Below are 23,731 nucleotides of genomic sequence, written 5' to 3'. Positions count from 1 at the left end.
TACCCAAACATGACATCTCTGAGTGGAACCAGCAATCACACTAGCCCACAAAAAAAGGACCAAACAAACTGTACTTTCAAGTCATAGCAGAAACATGGTGCATAGTATAACAGAGGGTAATTTCTCGAAGATATTCAGAGAGAGTGTGGCTTGGCATAATGGACTTGGACAGAGGAAGATGATGATGTTATCATTATTGATCTAAGGTGGACATTTGTGCACAATAACAATACACATGAATGAAATCAAAACAGTGAGGGCTATTTCCATCATCTGTGACAAGAAATGGGTTATGGGAAAGAATTACAACATAACAGGAAATGTGTACAAGATAAACGAGGAACAAATCACTCTTTACATTTATTGGTATTTTCCACAAAATATTCACAGTCATTTCAAAATCAGTAGGTTTGGACGACATGTATATAGCATGGGGAAATGTACATTGGCAAGGAAGGAAAACATACACTGTACATCATGTTATCTTAGAGAGAATTCTTTTAATATGCTGGGCCCAAATAGGAACTTTTAAGATAAACAAGACTCAAAAGTATGTGTCACTTCTGTTTTCAGAAATTAAATAAAAGGTCTAATATAAGAGCAGACTGGAGTTTTCCACTTAACTCCAATTTAAAAGGGAAATGTTACACTGCAATGTGTTCAAATGTTGGACACTAACATTGAGAGTGTTGTGCTCTGTTCAGTCACAAGTCAGTTTGCTTTGGTACCCAGGGTTAGGTAACCTGGCTTTCTAATTGGGTCACGTGTTCATTGGGTTGGAGTTAATTGGCCTAGTTACAGCAAGTTTTTAAGGGGTCGATAAAAGAGTCCAGCTGTGTGGTGGTGAAAGCTGACAGCACTGGAATGTTTTTAGTGGGACACATCCATTAGTTAAAGCATGGGCTAGTAATAACAATAAGGAACAGACACAATATAGAGTGAGAGTGTGTGAGCGTCAACTAACATTCAGCGTCTGTTGGGATGACCACCCGCCCTCTGCACCCTCTCGGCCTGGCCCGCACCCGCCGTCAATGTCACTTCCTCCAGGAAGCTGTGAGAGGGCAGAAAAAAGGGACATTATGATATCATTCCTCGCGAGGCTGAGAGAAGCATGAGCAGTACTGCCGCTACATCAGCATCATCTCTGTGCTCACAAAATATGTTTTCATCTAAAAACAGAAGCCCATGTGACAGAGGTATACATGCAGACACGATTACCTCAGTCCTGGCCCCTTGTTACACAGACACACAATTATTGTGTCAGTGTGTGTGTGTGTGTGTGTGTCATTATGGTTCCGGTCTGTAAAGCAAGGGTAGGGCTGAGACATGGCAACAACAAAAATAAGAGACCCTCTAGAGAAATGTCAAAATACCTATTTCTGTTAGCAGATCAACCCAAAACATTTGAGATTTGAAACAAGAGAGATTTAGGCTTCCTGTCACCAAAAGGCAAGATTCTAAAGAGCAGCCATCTTGTCTCTCTTACAGACCTCTGCCAATGAAAAAAAAAAAAGAAAAGTTGACTTGATAGAGCAGTAATTACAGAGTACTATAGTGATATATCAGAGATACCAGTGTGACATTTGCTGATGTTAATGCTCATCTGTTCGCAGTCGGTTTCCATTCATGCAGCCTCCTCTGGGTGACTAGCCTATATCAATGAGTGACTACACACATGGTCTAGCACCTAGGTCAGATAGGCTACCAGGCTACCATCCACCCAACTACAAAAAAATATATATATATTTTTTTATCCTGATGTTTAAGTTCAAAAGGCACAAGAGAGCAATATGGTATTGAACCTACAACCTTCAGGTCATAAATATGCTGTTTTTGGAACAAAGCTGCCTAGATTGGGTCTCATTCAACCAGCCATATTAGAGTTCAATAACAGTCCTGGTTATCAAAAGGCAGATTCCGACCCCTGAGGTACCACGGTAGCTAGCGGAAGGCATATATTGTATGGGTGCCTTCAGAAAGTATTCACACCCCTCAACTTTTTCCACATTTTGTTGTGTTACAGCCTGAATTTAAAATTGATACAAATTTTGAGATTTTATGTCACTGGCCTACACACAATACCCCATAATGTCAAAGTGTAAATTTTTACAAATTAATAAAAAATGAAAAGCTCAATAAGTATTTGACCCCTTTGTTAAGGCAGGCCTAAATAAGTTCAGGAGTAAAACTTTGCTTAACAAGTCACATAAATTGCATGGACTCATTCTGTGTGCAATAATAGTGTTTAACATGATTTTTGAATGACTACCTCATCTCTGTACCCCACAAATACAATTATCTGTAAGGTCCCTCAGCCAAGCAGTGAATTTCAAACACAGATTCAACCACAAAGACCAGGGACATTTTTCTATGTCTCGCAAAGAAGAGCACCTATTGGTAGATGTGTAAAAATAAAAAAAGCAGACACGGAATATCCCTTTGAGCATGGTGAAGTTATTAATTACACTTTGGATGGTGTATCAATACACCCAGTCACTACAAAGATACAGGCGTCCTTCCTAACTCAGTTGCCGGAGAGGAAGGAAACCGCTCAGGGATTTCACCATGAGGCCAATATATACGTTTGGGTAGCCTTCCACAAGCTTCCCACAATAAGTTGTGTGAATTTTGCCTGACAGAGCTGGTGTAATTGAGTCAGGTTGCAGGCCTCCTTGCTCGCACACGCTTTTTCAGTTCTGCCCACACATTTTCTATAGGATTGAGGTCAGGGCTTTGTGATGGCCACTCCAATACCTTGACTTTATTGGTCTTAAGCCATTTTGCCACAACTTTGGAAGTATGCTTGGGGTCATTGTCCATTTGGAAGACCCATTTGCGACCAAGCTTTAACTTCCTGAAAGATGTCTTGACATGTTGCTTCAATATATCCACATAATTTTCCTTCCTCTTGAGGCCATCTATTTTGTGAAGCGCACCGGTCCCTCCTGCTGCAAAGCACCCCCACAACATGATGCTGCCACCCCCGTGCTTCTCAGTTAGGATGGTGTTCTTCGGCTTGCAAGTCTCCCCCTTTTTCCTCCAAACATAACGATGGTCATTATGGCCAAACGGTTCTATTTTCTCCAAAAAGTACAATCTTTGTCCCCATGTGCAGTTGCAAACCGTAGTCTGGCTTTTTTATAGTGGTTTTGGAGCAGTGGCTTCTTCCTTGCTGAGCGGCCTTTCAGGTTATGTCGATATAGGACTCGTTTTACTGTGGATATAGATACTTTTGTACAAGTTTCCTGCAGCATCTTCACAAGGTCCTTTGCTGTTGTTCTGGGATTAATTTGCACTTTTTGCACCAAAGTACGTTCATCTCTAGGAGACAGAACTCGTCTCCTTCCTGAGCGGTATGACGGCTGCGTGGTCCCATGGTGTTTATACTTGCGTACTATTGTTTGTACAGATGAACGTGGTACCTTCAGGCATTTGGAAATTGCTCCCAAGGATGAAACAGACTGGTGGAGGTCTACAATTTTTCTTTCTGAGGTCTTGGCTGATTTCTTTTGATTTTCCCATGAAGTCAAGCAAAGAGGCACTGAGTTTGAAGGTAGGCCTTGAAATACATCCACAGGTACACCTCCAATTGGCTCAAATGATGTCAATTAGCCTATCAGAAGCTTCTAAAGCCATGACATAATTTTCTGGAATTTTCTAAGCTGTTTAAAGGCACAGTCAACTGGAATTGTGATATAGTGAATAATAAGTGAAATTATCTGTCTGTAAACAATTGTTAGAAAATATAGCCTGAAGAGGTAAAACTGAGGATATATCAAGAACATTGTAGTTACTCCACAATACTAACCTAAATGACAGAGTTTAAAGAAGGAAGCCGGTATATAATTATTTTTAAAACTCCAAAACATGCACCCGGTTTGTATAAGGCACTAAAGTAAAACTGAAAAAAATGTGGTAAAGAAATTAACTTTATGTCCTGAATACAAAGCATTATTATTGGGACAAATCCAACACAACACATCACTGAGTACCACTCTTCAAATTTCCAAGCATGGTGGTGCCTGCATCATGTTATCGGCAAGGACTAGCAAGTTTTTTGGTGGATAAAAGAAACGGAACAGAGTTAAGCACAGGAAAAATTCTACAGGAAAACCTGGTTCAGTCTGCTTTCCAACAGACACTGGGAGACAAATTCACCTTTCAACAGGACAATAACCTAAAACATATACACTGGAGTTGTTTACCAAGACAGTGAATGTTCCTGAGTGGCTGAGTTACAGTTTTGACTTAAATCAGCTTGAAAATCTATGGCAAGACTTGAAAATGTCTGTCCAGCAATGATGAACAACCAACTTGACAGAGCCTGAAGAACTTTAAAAAGAATAACGTTCAAAATTGTAAATAAATTTGCTAAAAATTCTAAAAACATGTTTCACTTTGCCATTATGAAGAATTGTGTGTAAATGGGTGAGATTTAAAAAAATATATTTAATAAATTTAGAATTGCACTGTAACACAACAAAATGTGGAATAAGTCAAGGGGTATGAATACTTTCTGAAGGCACTGTATTTCTAGCTTTTGGCCCACTGAGGCGGTACACAGCAGTAGAGGGTGGCCTAGGACAAATCCCCCAAAGGGGTTAACTGTGTCTTTGTGTGGCTGGTTGCAGGGAACATTATCATGAAAAAACTTGTGAGTAAGTACCAATGGGCAGCGAGCAACTCATGCAGTACACAAGGGGGGAAAGAGACAGAGGAGAAGCTTAAAGACGCATGAAAGAGCCCCATTTCTATTGGCTTACAGTGCCTCTGGGTGAGGGGGTAGAACATGGTTCAAATGCTCCACACGCTGCGCTATGAGCAACAACAAAAAAAAGCATGGGACGTGCCGTCACAGCCAACATTAAAAGGCTAAATAATGGGCAAGTAGATGTTTCGAAGAGTACTTCAATGTGCATAACATTTTCCGATCATAGAATTTAGTTATTATTATTTTATTTTTTTGCTTTTAACCCAACCTCCCAAGCAACACACACCAATGCCCAGAAGAGTTGGAAGCCAGGATCAACCAGTCAGGAAGACAACACCTTGCCCTGCACACATGTGCAACCTATGGGTTAAGTGCCTTAATCAACGTCACAACGACAGGAGACGGCATCTGTCTAGGGTCACTAGAATCTACCCTAAGAGCTCAAATATAAAATGGCAGAATTTTGAATCTTGGAAAACATAATTAGTATACAGCTAGCACCAGATAATTGAAATATGATCATGTGACAGTATGTCAAGGTCAGCTTATATAAACAAGCCTGCCTGTGACAGACAAAACAGAGACAACATCAAGACACTAAAATGTAAACAACCCATATGTAGCGAGTATCAGCATTTCCCTAGCATGGGACAGCAACAGCACGCTAAAAATAAACCTCACAACACACACAGGTGCACCTATCATCTTCGGCAGCACAAAAGTGAGTGCTGCAGTACAACACAAAACGCATCAGGATCAGAGCAAGAAAGTTGCAAGTTCAATTCCCAGAGGTGGACATTGTTAGATGGTGTTGCATAACCGAGAGCGAGAGACACTTCACCCGAGTTGCATCAGGAAGCGCTATAAATGTCAAAGGCGCAGGGCCAAGGAGCATCATCACTCAGCACATAGGTGCTGCTTAGCAACCCAGGTAATGTAATCGCACTGCAAACCGGGACCGTTGGTCTCTCTTGCCTAAATCCCTTGTCGTGTAAGACCTGGTCAATCTCAGGCCTGCTCAGGTTGGAAACTCATAAAAGGCTGATGAGGAGCACTAAGTTGTCATATAACCGGGAGAGAAATGCATGGTTTGACGTCAGGGTTTGACGTGTGTGTGTGTGTGTGTGTGGGTGTGTTTGTGTGTGTCCAGACCCAGTGATGAATGAGAACAGGGGTGTGTTTGTGTGTGTCCAGACCCAGTGATGAAAGAGAACAGGGGTGTGTTTGTGTGTGTCCAGACCCAGTGATGAAAGAGAACAGGGGTGTGTTTGTGTGTGTCCAGACCCAGTGATGAAAGAGAACAGGGGTGTGTTTGTGTGTGTCCAGACCCAGTGATGAAAGAGAACAGGGGTGTGTTTGTGTGTGTCCAGACCCAGTGATGAAAGAGAACAGGGGTGTGTTTGTGTGTGTCCAGACCCAGTGATGAAAGAGAACAGGGGTGTGTTTGTGTGTGTCCAGACCCAGTGATGAAAGAGAACAGGGGTGTGTTTGTGTGTGTCCAGACCCAGTGATGAAAGAGAACAGGGGTGTGTTTGTGTGTGTCCAGACCCAGTGATGAAAGAGAACAGGGGTGTGTTTGTGTGTGTCCAGACCCAGTGATGAAAGAGAACAGGGGTGATCCCACAGGAGTGTCAGAAGGGGCACTGCAAAAAGAGCGCTGACGCATCACACAAAGATCTATTCAGCCCAGCCTGAGAGAGAGAAATATGTATAGATAGATAAACAATTATTTATTCAGCCAACACAGTCAGACAGAGAGATAGATGGAGGGAGAGGGAAAGAAAAGGCGTGAGTAGACAAAATCTTCATTCAGCAAACAGTCAGAGAGAAAGGGGGAGAGAACGAGAGAGAGAGAGAGAGAGAGAGAGAGAGAGAGAGAGAGAGAGAGAGAGAGAGAGAAGAGTAGCGATTCGGTAAATACCTGGTCAAGCAAAAACTGCTTTTCCGAAGAAGGGCCTCACAAAACAACACAAAGAACTAAGAAGGCTCAAAAGAGGAAGGTATGCAAGATGAATGACTCTTTAGGTGACTCCATTCGAGCTGGGGATAACATGGTAAACCATACCTATCACAACTAATATCCGTAGTCATCATCTGAACAGTGAACCACCATGAGCAGAAAAGTTAGATATTAAAGGGACATTTTACCCGAAAAATTATAATTATGTAACGAGTGAAATGTTTATCAAGTAAAATGCCCCTTAACATTAGTGAAGTATTTTCAGTAAATTGAATATAAACTTAGTGTTCTGCACGTAAAGTGTAGGCTGACTCTGAGTTGATATTTACGTCATAAGAAGGAATTCCCCTCGACCATTCCAACAAATTGGGGAAAACAAAACCATTCCTTCCCAACTTCATTGTCGATTTTTTGTTATAAAGAAATAACAAAACATGTCTGAAAGCTACTGTGTTGTTCAATGTACCTGTAACCAGGTCAGAAATCCCAACATACAGTTCGCAATGCTCCCACGCAGAGAAATAGAGCCTGAGAAGAGTCCTGTGGCTTCAGGCTATTCGGCATGGGAGAGTTGGAAGTGTCCATGTAGGCTACACATAGCTATACGTGTGGAAAATATATTCACAAGTAAGACATTTAACTTGTTTAATATAGGCCATTTGTAATTCCAGGAGTACTATTTGTAGCTGTATAGTCCGTTTGTGTTGCTGGTCTTGACTAGCTTAATGTTCCCATCGGTAGCTACAGTGCCTTCAGAAAGCCTTCCTCTCCGGCAACTGAGACAGGAAGGACGCCTGTATCTTTTGTAGTGAGTGGGATTATTGATACACCATCCAAAATGTAATTCACCATGCTCAAAGGGATATTCAGTGTCTGCTTTTTTTTTACCCATCTACCAATAGGTGCCCTTCTTTGTGAGCCATTGGAAAACATCCCTGGTCTTTGTGGTTGAATGTGTTTGAAAATCACTGCTTGACTGAGGGATCTTACAGATAATTGTATGTGTGGGGTACAGAGATGAGGTAGTCATAAAAAAATAAAAGGAAACACTATTACTGCACACAGTGAGTCCATGCAAATTATTATGTGACTTGTAAAACACATTTTTACTCCTGAACTTATTTAGGCTTGCCATAACAAAGGGGTTGAATACTTATTGACTCAACACATTTCAGCTTTATTTTTAATTATTATTATATTTTTTAAATCTAAAAACATAAAACATTCCACTTAGACATTATGGGGTATTGTGTGTTGGCCAGTGACACAAAATCTAAATTGAATCCCATTTTAAATTCAGGCTGTAACACAACAAAAAGTCAAGGGGTGTGAATCCTTTCTGAAGGCACTGTAGCTACCATTCACTCCCGTGGCTGCTAGCACCATACAACATGACTTTATAACATTAAGTATTGAGAACGCTCGGGAGCAGGCAATGTCGAGTCATCTTTAGACATGTTGTACTTTCCTTAAAATGCAGTTTTGTAACTGACTAAAACAAGAGACAAGAAAATTGCATTTGTTAAAGGTTAAGTGTTTGCTGTGAGCCAATAGGGTATCCACAGGTTGTTTTCCCCACAGGCGTGCGGGGCCATGACATTCCATCTAATACTGACTGGGACCATAGCTGTGGGAAGTAGGGGTGCTACAGCACACCCTGATAAATAGAAACAATTTAGGCTACACATTTTTTTCGCCCCAACATTATAATACACCTGTCTGACCAGACATAGATAAAAGTATTCAAAATACTACACCAGAAAGCATCATTTTGATAGAGGATTAATAGCTTCTAAAAAATATCTGTGGATTAAGTTTAATCACAAGCATTTATAGTCGGGAAAGCCGCAGTTAGGGCAGAAAGCGCTCCAAATATAGAACAGCTTGTTGCGTTGTGGCCATAGATATAATCCATAGAAGGATTTTGGAACCTCTAACCCTGGCACTTTTTTATTTTTATTTAACCTTTATTTAACTAGGCAAGTCAGTTAAGAACAAATTCTTATTTACAATGACGGCCTAGGAACAGTGGGTTAACTGCCTTGTTCAGGGGCAGAACGACAGATTTTTTCCTTGTCAGCTCAGGGATTCGATCTAGCAACCTTTCGGTTACTGGCCCAACACTCTAACCACGAGGCTACCTGCTGCCCCTACACTAGCATTGGCAGACAGTCCTGACTTGAATGGGAACTGCCATCTATGGATTATATTTCTATGGTTGGTTGCGGCTGTCAGTTTGCCTTTCCCAAACTTCTAAATACAATCGCGAGAAACATTTAGGCCTACCTTTTGAAAAGCAAATGCCTGAAAAAGAGAAGAGTAATCTGTCTGAAGAAGCTAAAAAGATTATTCTGAACAACTTTTGAGTGAACAGCACTGTTTTTAAAAGTAGCTTATCTTGACATATTGGCACAAACCCATAGCCTATGCTTCATCTTCATCATTGGGTGAGTCAGTGTCACTGGAAGGTTTATTTTCTAGCCTACTTTAGCCTATATTATATACAGTGCCTTCGGAAAGTATTCAGACCCCTTGACTTTTTCCAAATTTTGTTACGTTACAGCCTTATAAAAATCCTCAGCAATCTACACACAATACCCCATAATAACAAAGTGAATGTATTAAAAATAAAAAAACAAATACTTTATTTACATAAAGTACCAGTCAAAAGCTTGGACACACCTATTTTCTATATTGTAGAATAATAGTGAAGACATCAAAACTATGAAATAACACATATGGAATCATGTAGTAACCAAAAAAAGTGTTAAACAAATCTAAATATATTTTCAAAGTTGCCACCCTTTGCCTTGATGACAATTTTGCACACTCTTGGCATTCTCTCAACCAGCTTGACCTGGAATGCTTTTCCAACAGTCTTGAAGGAGTTCCCACATATGCTGCGCATTTGTTGGTTGCTTTTCCTTCACTCTGCGGTCGAACTCATCCCAAACCATCTCAATTGGGTACTTTCTACTGCTACTGTATGTATTCAGACCCTTTGCTATGAGACTCGAAATTGAGCTCAGGTGCATCCTGATTCCATTGATCTTCCTTAAGATGCTTCTACAACTTGGAGTCCAACTTTGGTAAATTCAATTGATTGGACATGATTTGGAAAGGCACACAACTGTTTATATAAGGTCCCACAGCCATGAGGTGGAAGGAATTGTCTGTAGAGCTTTGAGACAGGCTTGTGTTGAGGCACAGATCTGGGGAAGGGTACCAAAAAATGTCTGCACCATTGTGGCCTCCATCAGTCTTAAATGGAAGAAGTTTGGAACCACCAAGACTCGTTCTTAGAGCTGGCCGCCTGGCCAAACGGAGCAATCGGGGGAGAAGGGCCTTGGTCAGGGAGGTGACCAAGAACCCGATGGTCACTCTGGTCACTCTAATCCATTTTAGAATAAGGCTGTAACGTAACAAAATGTGGAAAATGTCAAGGGGTCTGAATACTTTCCGAAGGCACTGTATATAATATAGGCTACAGTAGGCTAGAAAATAAATCTTACAGTAACACTGACTCACCCAATGATGAGGTGATGATTCAAAGGGTGAATGGGCAAGACAAAAGATTTATGTGCCTTTGAACGGTGTATGGCAGTAGGTGCCATGCACACAGGTTTGAGTGTGTCAAGAACTGCAACGGTGCTGGGTTTTTCACGCTCAACAGTTTCCTGTGTGTATCAAGAATTGTCCACCACCCAAAGGACATCCAGCCAACTTAACACAACTGTGGGAAGCACTGGAGTCAACATCCCTGTGGAACGCTTGACACCTTGTAGTGTCCAAATTGAGGATGTTCTGAGGGAAAAAGGGGGTGCAACTCAATATTAGAAAGGTGTTCCTAATTTTTTATACACTCAGTGTATATTTCCATTCATTTTTTTAAACTGGTACCGGGCTACCTTCAGACAGGTCAAGTGAGGCTTGTGGATGCCCTACAGCACTGACATGTACACGTTCGTGAGAGTCTCACCTTTTCATAGAGGGGTCATATCAGTGTGTAGCCTAAACTGTTCGAATGCTACAGACAGAAGTTGACATATCGGTGGTGCCGACTTCAGACGAGACCTGTGACGCTTGTGGGGGTTGTAGAGGAAAACGGAGAACACCATCGTGTTCGGGGGAGTCTCATCATTCCATTGGAGTGATCATATTAGTTAGGCCAAACCGTTTGGACGCTACAGACATATTCGTGAGAAGACCAATTTTAGGGATGACTCATGATCTGACAAACAACGCCGTAGCTCAGCCACCTCCCCCCGCCGATGCGGAAGGCAGCCATTGGCGTATGTAGTGGATTGAGACGCAGCCCATGCAAAAACAGATATCTCTAGACTAAACAGCCAGATTTTTTAATGGGGATTTTTGTATTATGCTAATTAGATTTCCACGTGGCCGTCGACTCTAGGGGATTAAGCCATTTTGATCATATGTGTTGACCTGGTAACAGACAATGGATGTCTAAAGGCTAATGGCTATGTCTGGATGAAATTTGACTGAGGCGACAACAGTAGGTCACGAGGAGCGGTTGATGATTCTGACCTCTTGGTGTTGTGGATGGTGGTGCCGCCCAGTACGATCCGAACCCCTGGCATGGTGCGGTTCAGGTTGTAGACTGCCAGCGCCTCCTCATAGGTGGCCCCTCCGATGACGAACACTATGATATCCTGTGGCCTGAAGAGGAAATACATGGTAATCACTGATAGGCTAGCATCCGGTTAGGGTCATCCAATAACGGTGATGAACTGTGGGCTTATGTGCTCATACACACAGAATATGTGGGTTTTTCTACGTATCATTGATAGTGTGTAGAAGTGTGTGTGGCTATTCAGGTATAGGGTCTGAGGTTGTGTCTTTAACTGTGTGTGTGTGTGTGTGTGTGTGTGTGTGTGTGTGTGTGTATACATACATACATACATACATACATACATACATACATACATACATACATATATATATATATATATATATATATATCCCTACCTGTCTCGAAGGGAGCTGGGTCCTAGGTAAGGGAACTGACTGTCCTTCAGCCGCCCCTTGATCAGCTGGTCCAAGGTCTCCTGCAGTAACGGTGCATGCTGCGTGTACACATTCTCAACTCCCTGGAGACACGCACGAACACAAAACAAAGGTGTTTTATTAGAATCTGGTTGAGAACGGCTAGTTGGACACAAAACTACAGCTAGTATCTGTGTAAATTGTGAGGCGAGTGGTGTACCTTCAGCCCCTTGAAGAACTGTTTGGTGATGGCGACTGCGTCTTGGGGGTTGATGAGGTCACTTCCTCTCACCCTCTTCCCTCCATACTCCACCATGGACGTTACCATCTGAGGTAAAAGATGCCGGTTAAACAAGATAAAAAAGGCATCATTTGATTCTTCTAACCCTGTCAAGATTGATAAGACAGACGCATCAAACACACCAACAAACTGTATGCACATTGTTGAGTTGTATATTTATTTATACTCACAGGGACAATAACATCTTCCACATAATATAAGACGAGTACAACAACAGTATACAGTCATCATATTGCCCCAAGGGCCAGGTACAGTATATATAGAATGTTCCCTTACCCTGCGATGCCTCTCTGACACGCCCTTCCTGTTGAGCTCCTCCATGAGGCCCGGCAGGATGCTGCTGCTGTGTCTCTCGTAGCGCAGTGCGTACAGCATCACCAGGCGCACCGCGTCCAGCTCGCTCACCCGCGGGTTCTGCAGCAGCCGACGCACATTCTGTGGAAAAACAGGGAGTACATTTTACATAGCCTTTAATACAGACTTCCATTCTTTATGTTTTAATGCTACTTCACTATGGTTTCTATGTACAGTGTTTTATTGTATTCTGAAAGTCACTATTATTATCATTATTAGCAGTGGCCAAGTCAATATACGATACAGCAGTGGGTTGTATTCTTCTTCAACTAACGCAAAGTACTGGACCCCTACATTTACATATTGGGCAGTTCTGTCTGGTGTCTGTCTACCTCTCTACCACATGTCATGTCTATTTCAGTACTGTGTCTGGTCAGTGTCTAGCCTCTGTCTGGTTCATATTTGACTTGTGTTTCCATCTATCTAGTGCCTTCGGAGAGTATACAGACCCCTTGACTTTTTCCACATTTTGTTAAGTTACAGCTTTATTCTAAAATTGATTAAATATATATTTTCTCAGCAATCTACACACAATACCCCATAATGGCAAAGCAAAAACAGGTTTTGATTAATTTTTGCTAATAAAAACAATCTTTAAAAAAAACTGAAATATCTTATTTACATAAGTATTCAGACCCTTTGCTATGAGACTTGAAATTGAGCTCAGGTGCATCCTGCTTCCATTGATCATCCTTGAGATGTTTCTACAACTTGATTGGAGTCCAGCTGTGGTAAATGCAATTGATTGGACATGACTTGGAAAGGTACACACCTGTCTATATAAAAAAGGTCCCCCAGTTGACAGTGCATGTCAGAGAAAATACCAAGCCATGAGCTCGAAAGAATTGTCCATAGAGCTCCGAGACAGGATTGTTTTGAGGCACAGATCAAGTGAAGGGTACAAAAAAAAATTCTGCAGCATTGAAGATCCCTAAGAACACAGTGGCCTCCATCATTCTTAAATGGAAGAAGTTTGGAACCACCAAGACTCTTCCCAAACTGAGCAATTGGTGGAGAAGGGCCTTGGTCAGGGAGGTGACCAAGAACCTGATGGACACTCTGACAGAGCTCTTGAGTTCCTCTGTGGAGATGGTTGTCCTTGTGGAAGGTTCTCCCATCTCTGCAAAACTCCACCAATCAGGCCTTTATAATAGTGGCCAGACGGAAGCCACTCTTCTGTAAAAGGCATATGACAGCCCGCGTGGAGTCTGCCAAAAGGCACCTAAAGACTCACAGACCATGAGAAACCAGATTCTCTGGTCTGATGAAACCAAGATTGAACGCTTTGGCCTGAATGCCAAGCGTCACGTCTGGCAGAAACCTGGCACCATCCCTACGGTGAAGCACGGTGGTGGCAGCATCTTGCTGTGGGGATTTTTTTCAGTGGCATGGACTGGGAGACTTTTCAGGATCGAGGCAAAGATGAACGGAGCAAAGTACAGAGAGATCCTTGATGAAAACCTGCTCCAGAGCGCTCAGGACCTCAGACTGGGGTAAAGGTTAATCTTCCAACAGCACAAAGACCCTAAGCACACAGCCAAGACAATGCAGGAGTGGCTTCGGGACAAGTCTCTGAATGTCCTTGAGTGGCCCAGCTAGAGACTGGACTTGAACCCGATCGAACATCTCTGGAGAGACCTGAAAATAGCTGTGCAGCAACGCTCCCCATCCAACCTGACAGAGCTTGAGAGGAATGGGGAGAAACTCCCCAAATACAGGTGTGCCAAGCGTGTAGCATCATACTTAAGACTCAATGCTGTAATCTCTGCCAAAGGTGCTTCAACAAAATACTGAGTAAAGGGTCTGAATACTTATGTAAGTGATATTTCAACAAAAAGTATAGGAATTTGTTTTTGCTTTGTCATTGTGGGGTAGTATGCGTAGATTGATGAGGAAAAATAACAATTTAACCATTACAGAATAAGGCTGTAACGTAACAATGTGGAAAAAGTCAAGAGGTCTGAATACTTTCCGAATGCACTGTATCTAGTAGTGTATTTCTAGTCAGTCTCTGGCATCAAGTCAGTGCAGAGCAGGATTGGAGTGTTGATTAATTTCAGACAATTCAGGAAATTCTATTGGTAAGAATAGAAATGTTTCCTACCGGTAAATTTAAAAATAACGCTAGTTAGCATTGGTTTGCAGACCTAATTCTAACTTCCTACATACTGGACATCGAGACATAAAAATGGTATCCACTAGTTCATCTGACTCTGGGGAAGTAGATAAAGGACCTCGTTGCCAAAATCCCGAAGTATCCCTTCAACCCCAGAGCAGAGTCTTACCTGTGACGCGCTTGAGTGGTCATTCTGGCAGGCAAGCTCCTGCTCCACCTCTGACACCTCCATCAGGTGCCTCTCGCTCACCAGGCGAGACAGCTCGCCCACCACAGTCACGTGCTTCGACACTGTGCCAGACATCTTTTTGAACTGGGGGTAATTGTCCACAAAGGCCTACAGAGAAAAAAACAGAGGGAATGATTAAAACAAAAAGAAAGAAGAAAGAGATTTCTTAAACTTGCACACAATTATTTATAGCTTGTATCATTATTGTAATTAAGAGAATTCATCTAATTGTAAGTGGTTATTAACTAATGAGGCTGAGATGTGTTAGTGGTCCTAAATGAGCAGCTGCAACAGGACATGCTGGGTCCTGTACTGGGAAATTGAGTTCCTACAGTGCCCAGCTCTCACCTTCATATCAGAGATGGACTCCAGCTTCTGTTGCTCCTTGGGCTTCTTCTTCTGAAAGTCCTCCATCAGGTTCTTGATGTTTGTGCCGATCTCTCCAAAGTTCAGGTACAGATTCTGAATAAGAGAACGTGAGAGTGAATTGGAGGTTGTCAGCTAACGATTGGCCCTGTCGGAATTCTTTAACCTTCCCTCACTGACCGACTGCTACACATTCTGCCAGACTTTTTTTTCCTTCAGAGTCTTGTTACAGAGGGTTGCTGGACGCCTTCCTAACCTCTAGGCCAGGGATCATCATCTAGATTCAGCTGCAGCCCAATTTTTTTTTTTCTTGAGCGGATGGTCAGGGGGCCGGAACATAATTACAAATAATTTGTAGACTGCAAATTTACCACAAGAAGACCAAATAGATATAACATTTGATTATAACATTAATCCTTTCAAATCTTGCTTGCATTTGTATACGATCACATATCTCTCTATTATGCGTGGGAATACTTTGGAACAGATTTCCAAAAGTAAAATCACTTGGTGCTGAAATGCTGGCTTTTTTTACAGTCTTATGTCCAGCAATAAGAAAACAAATTCGGCCAGCGAGAGAACCCTGCACTAGGCTACCTGCCAGCCTGCTCAAATGAGACCGTCTGAATGCCGAAGGGAAAATTTGTGTAGAATTGGAACCAGGCCTAGAGACTGGGACTCACGTTGGCATAGAACTCGTCGTTCTCTGCAGACAGCACCACCTCCTTCAGCTCCTTGCTGATCCCTGGGACTCGGGACAGGTCAATACGGTTGTTGTTGAGGCCAAGCAGCTCGTGCACCATGGCCTGGTACGTCCACTAGAGGCAGCAGGGCAACAAACAATGAAACCAAAACAATGAAACCCACAATTAAAATAAAGTACATTTGATCTCTACTAATTCCACTCAGCGACGAGGGGTGTATGAGGATTTCGCCAATCGATTAGCTTTTCTAATGTGCGCTAAAGATTGGTGCATTACATGTGACACAAAGGGCCTTGAGTACATGACCTAGTTTAATGTGCAGGTTGCAGGCCTAGTAAATGTATGTATAAGACGCTGCTGCCCCCAAGTGACCAGAGGCTGCAGTACATATCAGAATGATGTGAATATTCTACAGGTATGTCGTTTGACTAGATGACCTGGTTATTGCCAACCTTTCTGTAAAAATGTAGCCTGGGTTCCCAACTGATAAAATGCTCAGTCTGGTGCCAGGCTAGAAAACCGGTAGATTATCTTTGAAATGTATCTTCTGGCTAATAGTTCAAATGAACGTCAACAGTGAAGAGGCGACTCTGGGATGCTGGCCTTCTAGGCAGAGTTCCTCCGTCCGGTGTCTGTGTTCTTTTGCCCATCTTAATCTTTTCTTTTTATTGGCAAGTCTGAGATGTGGCTTTTTCTTTGCAACTCTGCCTAGAAGGCCAGCATCCCGAAGTCGCCTCTTCACTGTTGACATTGAGACTGGTGTATTGCGGGTACGATTTAATGAAGCTGCCAGTGGAGGACTTGTGAGTCGTCTGTTTCTAGAACTAGACACTCTAATGTACTTGTCCTCTTGCTCAGTTGTGCACCGGGGCCTCACACTCCTCTTTCTATTCTGGTTAGAGACAGTTTGCGCTGTTCTGCGAAGGGAGTAGTAACCAGCATGGTACAAGATCTTCAGTTTTTTGGCAATTTCTCGCATGGAATAGCCTTCATTTCTCAGAACAAGAATAGACTGACGAGTTTCAGAAGAAAGATCTTTGTTTCTGGCCATTTTGAGCCTGTAATCGAAGCCCAAAATGCTGATGCTCCAGATACTCAACTAGTTTAAAGGACAGTTTTATTGCTTCTTTAATCAGAACAACAGTTTTCAGCTGGGGTAACATAAGTGCAAAACGGTTTTCTAATGATCAATTAGCCTTTTAAAATGATAAACTTGGATTAGCTAACACAACGTGCCATTGGAACACAGGAGTGATGGTTGCTGATAATGGACCTCTGTACGCCTATGTAGATATTACATTAAAAAATCTGCCGTTTCCAGCTACAATAGTCATTTACAACATTAACAAGGTCTACACTGTATTCTTGATCAATTTGATGTTATTTTAATGGACAAAAAAATTGCTTTTCTTTCAAAAACACTGACATTTCTAAGTGACCCCAAACTTTTGAACGGTAGTGTAGTGCTGACCTGGTTGAGTAGTGGGGTGATGGCGTCATCGCTGCGGTCCATGATGAGCAGGAGAGGAGGCACCTCTGTCTTCCTGAAGTCAAACAGCTCATACTCCTTGGTGATGATTTGCTGGAGGAGGAGAGGGGTAGTGAGATTGCGTGCGTGCGTGCGCGCCTGTGATAGTTGTGCATGTGATATTAGTCACCTTCACGCTCTCTCCCAGTCTCTTGGCCATGTCTGAGGAGAGCTGGTAGCGGATCATGGGACATTTCTTCAGGGCCAACAGCACCGAGGTCAGACCCTGGGTGGTACGTGGTAGGAGAGTTGGCTCCCAGCTACGACCCTGCAACACACACACAGTATGAGATGGGAATGCACTCTGTAAACAGAACCAAAATACAGAGGGAATATGTCATGTGTAGAGACAAACAAAAAACGTTAAACTAAAGTCAACGCAGATGAATAACAAACCCCTTTATAGATTGTCACATATCTAAAGCGTCATGGCACATTTGCATGTCTTACCCTTGCCACACCATTGAGGTTGAGGGAGAAAAGGTGTGGGTTCACAGCAATGAAGTCTCCATAGAACTCCTGCAGTCACATATGAGAGAAATTTGAATTATTAGTTTCCAGTTTAAACGTCAAAGGATAACCTGGCTATTACAAGACGACGTGTACTGTAAAGTGATTATAACTAGAAATAGAAATGATGAAAAATGTGGATTCAGGATTAGTAGGAAAAACCTGCGGACCATCGTTCCACCAAAAAAACAGCAAAAAGAAAAGCCCAGAAAGGTAAAACATTTTTTTATATAAATAATAATAGTTGCGTACCTAACTGATGGATACTGTCCTACAGTACTGCCTTTAACGTTAACTTACCTGCACTTCTGCAACCACTTCCTGTTCATCCGCCTCAGCCAGGGCTTTTATCTCACTCTTACTGATGACGTTGCTGAAGTCTAGAAAGGATTATGAGGAGGATGTCACCCATACAGGAAAAATTATATATTGGAATATATTTAAATATATTGGGGAAATGTATTTACCAAATATATAAAATAAATACACGCTCACGTCTCACAACCTTCTCTACCCCAATGACAACGTTGAGTCTCTATTGACCTCTGGTACTTTAGCATTAGGTTCCCAAAGAGTTATTTTGCATGCAAAAGTTGGATTATTGAGTTGTAATTGAAAATTAATTCTGCAGCTATTGAGGTATAGCCTACCTGCCACTTATGAAACATATATAAAAAAAAAGAGGTTTATTTTGAAAAGACACAAACGTAGACCATATCTGTAAATATATTTTTAAATAGATTCAAATATATTTTCCTGAGCTGTCAATCACAATTTGTAATGTTCCATAATTTTTGTCAAAAATGTTCAGGCTTCGTAACTTTTGTTGGACAGTGATATTTAAACCGTGTCTCCGATTTTTTTGAGCAGATTTAAGTCAGGACTGAGACTAGACCATTCAGGAACACTCAACACCTCTTGGAAAGCCATTCTGGTGTGTCTTTGGTGTTAAATTGTCTCGCTGAAAAATAAAACTTTCGCAGGGTTAGGTTTTCCTTTAACTTTTTTTCCCGGGCTTAACTCCTTTCATATTTCTTTTGATCCTGACAAATTCACCAGTCCCTGCTGATGACAAGCATACCCATAACATGATGCTGCCACCACAATACTTGCCACTGAGGTGGGTTTAAAGAATTATCTGAGTTTTTTCGCCCCTGCCTTACCAGACTCCTCCTTCCTAGCTATCAGTAGACAGTGTTTTTCGCTCCCACCTGCCCTCACTGAAGTTAACAAAACTGCTGGAAAACAGTACCCGACAGGTGGGGGGCAAAGGACACAGTCTACCGCTCACACCCGCCTCCTAGCTAGCTTTCTAGTTAGTGACACTGTATATTATGTATATAATTTGTATCTATTGTTTGAAAACTTTGCCATGAAATGAGCAGCAGCAGTACAGAACCATCGCTAGGCCGGCGTATTAGACGCACATTCCTCACTCGCTAGATGCACAATTAAAGGGGAATTACACTCGAATCTTAATGTTTTCTTCCAGACCTAAATAAAATGTGTCTTCTGATGTGATTTAAGCATTGACATGGACTCATAACATCCAATTTAGTTTTTTCCTCTAGGAAAAATTGTAATTTTAAGATTAAATCTAAAACCAGGAAAAATGTAACTGAGAACCTAATTTGGAGGAAATTTTATAGGCCCCCCCCTTAGAGTTGTTTATTAACCATTCTTTTGAGGTATATTGACAGAAAACATAGTGTACAAGAGAAAGTAGTGCACTAAGTACCCGGGGAAGAGTTGCAGGGGAGAAGAGAAGAATGTGCCTATTTGAAAGCTAGAGAAAATGTGGAGCTCACCACATGTATATATTTTTTTTAAGTAGCTCTAAAGCTAGAAAAGGTTGGAGTACCCTGTCCTAGACACGGTAATGCGTGAAAAGGTTGGAGGACCCTGTCCTAGTCACCGTAATGCGTGAAAAGGTTGGAGTACCCTGTCCTAGACACGGTAATGCGTGAAAAGGTTGGAGTACCCTGTCCTAGACACGGTAATGCGTGAAAAGGTTGGAGGACCCTGTCCTAGTCACCGTAATGCGTGAAAAGGTTGGAGTACCCTGTCCTAGACACGGTAATGCGTGAAAAGGTTGGAGTACCCTGTCCTAGACACGGTAATGCGTGAAAAGGTTGGAGGACCCTGTCCTAGTCACCGTAATGCGTGAAAAGGTTGGAGTACCCTGTCCTAGTCACCGTAATGCGTGAAAAGGTTGGAGGACCCTGTCCTAGTCACCGTAATGCGTGAAAAGGTTGGAGGACCCTGTCCTAGACACGGTAATGCGTGAAAAGGTTGGAGTACCCTGTCCTAGTCACCGTAATGCGTGAAAAGGTTGGAGGACCCTGTCCTAGTCACCGTAATGCGTGAAAAGGTTGGAGGACCCTGTCCTAGTCACCGTAATGCGTGAAAAGGTTGGAGTACCCTGTCCTAGACACCGTAATGCGTGAAAAGGTTGGACACCCTGTCCTAGACACCGTAATGCGTGAAAAGGTTGGAGGACCCTGTCCTAGTCACCGTAATGCGTGAAAAGGTTGGAGTACCCTGTCCTAGACACCGTAATGCGTGAAAAAGTTGGAGTACCCTGTCCTAGACACCGTAATGCGTGAAAAGCCTAGGAGGCCGGCCGTTTCTTAGATCGAGAAACCGGTGCACTTGGCACCGATGATCATACCACACTCAAAAGGTCAATAGTTTGCCCATTCTAATGTTCAATCGAACCGGAACAGAATGCCTCAATGCCTGCTTTATATAGCAAGCCACGGCCACATGACTCACTGTCCGTAGAAGAAAACTATTTTCGTGAACGGGGTGGTGCACTTAACGAACTGACCACTGAGTGTATTTGAAAACAGACAATTTTGGAATATGGCCATATATTTTTGTATATATTTAAATATTTAGATATGTGTAATTTACATACATGTTGTTGAAATATATGTCAATATATCATTTTTCTGTATGGGCAATAGCCGCCACCATGAAATGTTGATGTGTGGTCAATCGCAATGTCAATCAATTTTGAGTCTTTAGGTCTAAACCATATAAACGAGCCAGGGACATAACATCTAAGTCCACTTTATCTGTATTTGATCTGTCTAAAAACCTGCACAAGAATCAGAACAGAGAACCATACGATTTAAACAACAGTGCAGAAGTCCTTACAGATGAAGTAGACACTGTACTTTGGTCGCCGGAGCTCCTGTATCAGATTTTCCACATTCTCCTGTAAAGAGGACAGAGAGAAAGTCAGGTTGTCATACAAATCCAAAACTGAGCATGACTAAAGTACTTTGCCTCCAAATAGTGCATAGTGTATGGATGCAATGCAATATTCAGTATAGGTACAATGAAGTTGACATATGCATTCATACAGTTGTGGATGGACACAATCCAGTAGATACAATATATGTAGATGGTAAGTAAAAAAGTCTTAAAAGGCCCAGTGCAGTCAAAAACATGATTTGCCTGTGTTTTATTTATATTTCCACACTATGAGGTTGAAATAATACTGTGAAATTGTGAAAATTATGATAATCGTTTTTAGTGTAACAGCTGTTTGTAAATTTCAGTCTGTTTTGGTGGAATGGAGTTTTGGCCTTCCATGTTGACATCGCCATGCAGTAATTTAAGTTAATATACCAATAAGCAACATTCTTTTTGACAATTTTAATTGAAAACAATCACAGTAAGGTACTCAGTTGTTACCAAGAAATGATTTGATATAGAAATAAAAAATGGTTGCATTGGACCTTTAATGCAGAGCAAAGGCTGGCTGCAATGTCTATACAGTGACTGGGGCACCTTGGTTGGCCTGAGGAAGCAGATGGCTTTGAGGTGCTTCATGTTGTCTCGATTCTGTGAGTCGATTCTTTCAAACAAGTAGACCTCCTTCTGTAGGATCTCGGATTGAGTGTAGACCACACTGACGATGCTGGTCTGATGAGACAAGCACAAACAAATAGGCATGATGACAAAACACAACTGTAATGCAGTAAATTTGTTTCTACATGAGCCAGAGATTTGGCACCTTCCACTGGGAGTAGCTGCTGACAGTATGACATTATCAAAAGCTTGGTTCTCCTATCTATATTATTAAAAGAGAAGTTTCCTTTTTTTTATAACCAAATCTCTACTTTTGATATGAATGGCATTTTAGAGACTGGTCCAGAGACTTTTTTGTGATTTCACGTTTTTTTTCTCCACCATCAGGAATTGTTGAATAATTCAAGGTTCTGTTCCTTCAATGTGTCCGTCTCAGATGGACTACACATACACTACATGGCCAAAAGTATGTGAACATCTCTTCAAATAAGTGGATTCGGCTATTTCAGCCACACCCGTTGCTGGCAGGTGTATAAATCTCAATAGACAAACATTGGCAGTAGAATGGCCCGTACTGAAGAGCACAGTGACTTTCAATGTGGCACCGTCATGGGATGCCACCTTCCCAACAAGTCGGTTCATTACATTTCTGCCCTGGTCAATTGTAAGTGCTGTTATTGTGAAGTGGAAATGTCTAGGAGCAACAATGGCTCAGCAGCGAAGTGGTAGGCCACACAAGCCCACAGAACGAGACCGCCGAGTGCTGTTGCGCGTAAAAATCACCTGTCCTCGATTGCAACATACCGAGTTCCAAACTGCCTCTGGAAGCAACATCAGCACATGAACTGTTCGTCGGGAGCTTCATGAAATAGGTTTCCATGGCCGAGCAGCCACACACAAGCCAAAGATCACCATGCGCAATGCCAATCGTCGGCTGGAGTGGTGTAACGCTGGCCGCCATTGGACTCTGGAGCAGTGGAAATGCTTTCTCTGGAGTAATGAATCATGCTTCACCATCTGGCATTCCAACGGACAAATCTGGCTTTGACAGATGCCACGAGAATGCTACCAAATTAACAGTGCCAACTGTAAAGTTTGGTGGAGGAGGAATAATGGTCTGGGGCTGTTTTTCATGGTTCAGGCCAGGCCCCTTAGTTCCAGTGAAGGAAAATCTTAATGCTACAGCATACAATGACATTCTAGACGATTCTGTGCTTCCATCTTTGTGACAACAGTTTGGCCCTTTCCTGTTTCAACATGACAATGCCCCTGTGCTCAAAGCGAGGTCTATACAAAAATGGTATGTCGAGACCGGTGTGGAAGAATTTGACTAGCCTGCAGAGCCCTGACCTCAATCCCATCGAACATATTCGGGATGAATTGGAACGCCGACTGCCAGCCAGGCCTAATCAACCAACATCAGTGCCCGACCTCACTAATGCTCTTGGGGCTAAATGGAAACAAATTCCCGCACCATGGAGGCTGTTATAGCAGCAAAGGGGGGACCAACTCCATATTAATGCCCATGATTTTGAAATGAGATGTCTGACGAGCAAGTGTCCACATACTTTTGGGCATGTATTGTACCAACAAAAGTAACCTGATACATTGTAACCACTGTCGATCGTTTGAACCACTACATTGTAACCATTCTAGCTACATTACTTACCGTCTCTTTATCCATGAGCAGAACCTTCATCCCTGGCCCGCTGTTTTCTATCATTTTGGAGATATACTGCTTGACAGCAAGTGTCACATTCATTTTGACAACGTTCTGAAATTCTAGCAATGATATCTTGAAAAATACCCAAAGGCCGAATTCTATGAACTAAAGATCTCTTGCACCAGGCAACGCTTCAATTCGTTTTATGTTAAATTAGTCTATTGTTGACAAATATTCAGCTCAGCTTCGAAATGAACCCGAGTTACATTTCCGGGTGAAGAATTGGTCAACTGAAGAGTGTAACAACTGATCTACGATCAGTTTATAGAGCAAAGCACAGGCAAAAGCATAAACTGAGCATGCATTTCACTGATCCAACGTCAGCATGTGTTTGTTATATCCCACAATGGTTGCACGACGAGGACGCCATTTTGGTAAGGGCAGACCATTCAAATAAAAC

At 42.2% G+C, this 23,731-nt stretch overlaps 1 protein-coding gene across 1 annotated transcript; it reads right to left on the bottom strand.

Annotated features, from left to right (window-relative positions):
• Positions 1 to 321: 321 nt before the first annotated feature.
• LOC115173611 (vacuolar protein sorting-associated protein 45) lies at positions 322 to 23,543 on the bottom strand. The gene is made up of 15 exons (XM_029731877.1): positions 23,278 to 23,543; positions 21,588 to 21,722; positions 20,949 to 21,009; positions 18,087 to 18,166; positions 17,727 to 17,795; positions 17,407 to 17,544; positions 17,220 to 17,330; positions 15,728 to 15,862; positions 15,027 to 15,140; positions 14,619 to 14,786; positions 12,256 to 12,414; positions 11,899 to 12,006; positions 11,661 to 11,782; positions 11,220 to 11,351; positions 322 to 1,051 (listed from the first exon to the last, which is right to left on the bottom strand). Exons 1-15 carry the CDS (start codon positions 23,368 to 23,370, stop codon positions 967 to 969), a joined length of 1,710 nt encoding a protein of 569 aa, XP_029587737.1. The 5' UTR covers positions 23,371 to 23,543; the 3' UTR covers positions 322 to 966.
• Between the last annotated feature and the right edge of the window lie 188 nt (positions 23,544 to 23,731).

This window comes from Salmo trutta, chromosome 34 (genome assembly GCF_901001165.1).
Source record: "Salmo trutta chromosome 34, fSalTru1.1, whole genome shotgun sequence".
Classification (NCBI taxonomy): Eukaryota; Metazoa; Chordata; class Actinopteri; order Salmoniformes; family Salmonidae; genus Salmo; species Salmo trutta.
Note: the sequence above shows the minus strand (reverse complement) of the source record. Positions and strands in the feature narration are given on the sequence as shown.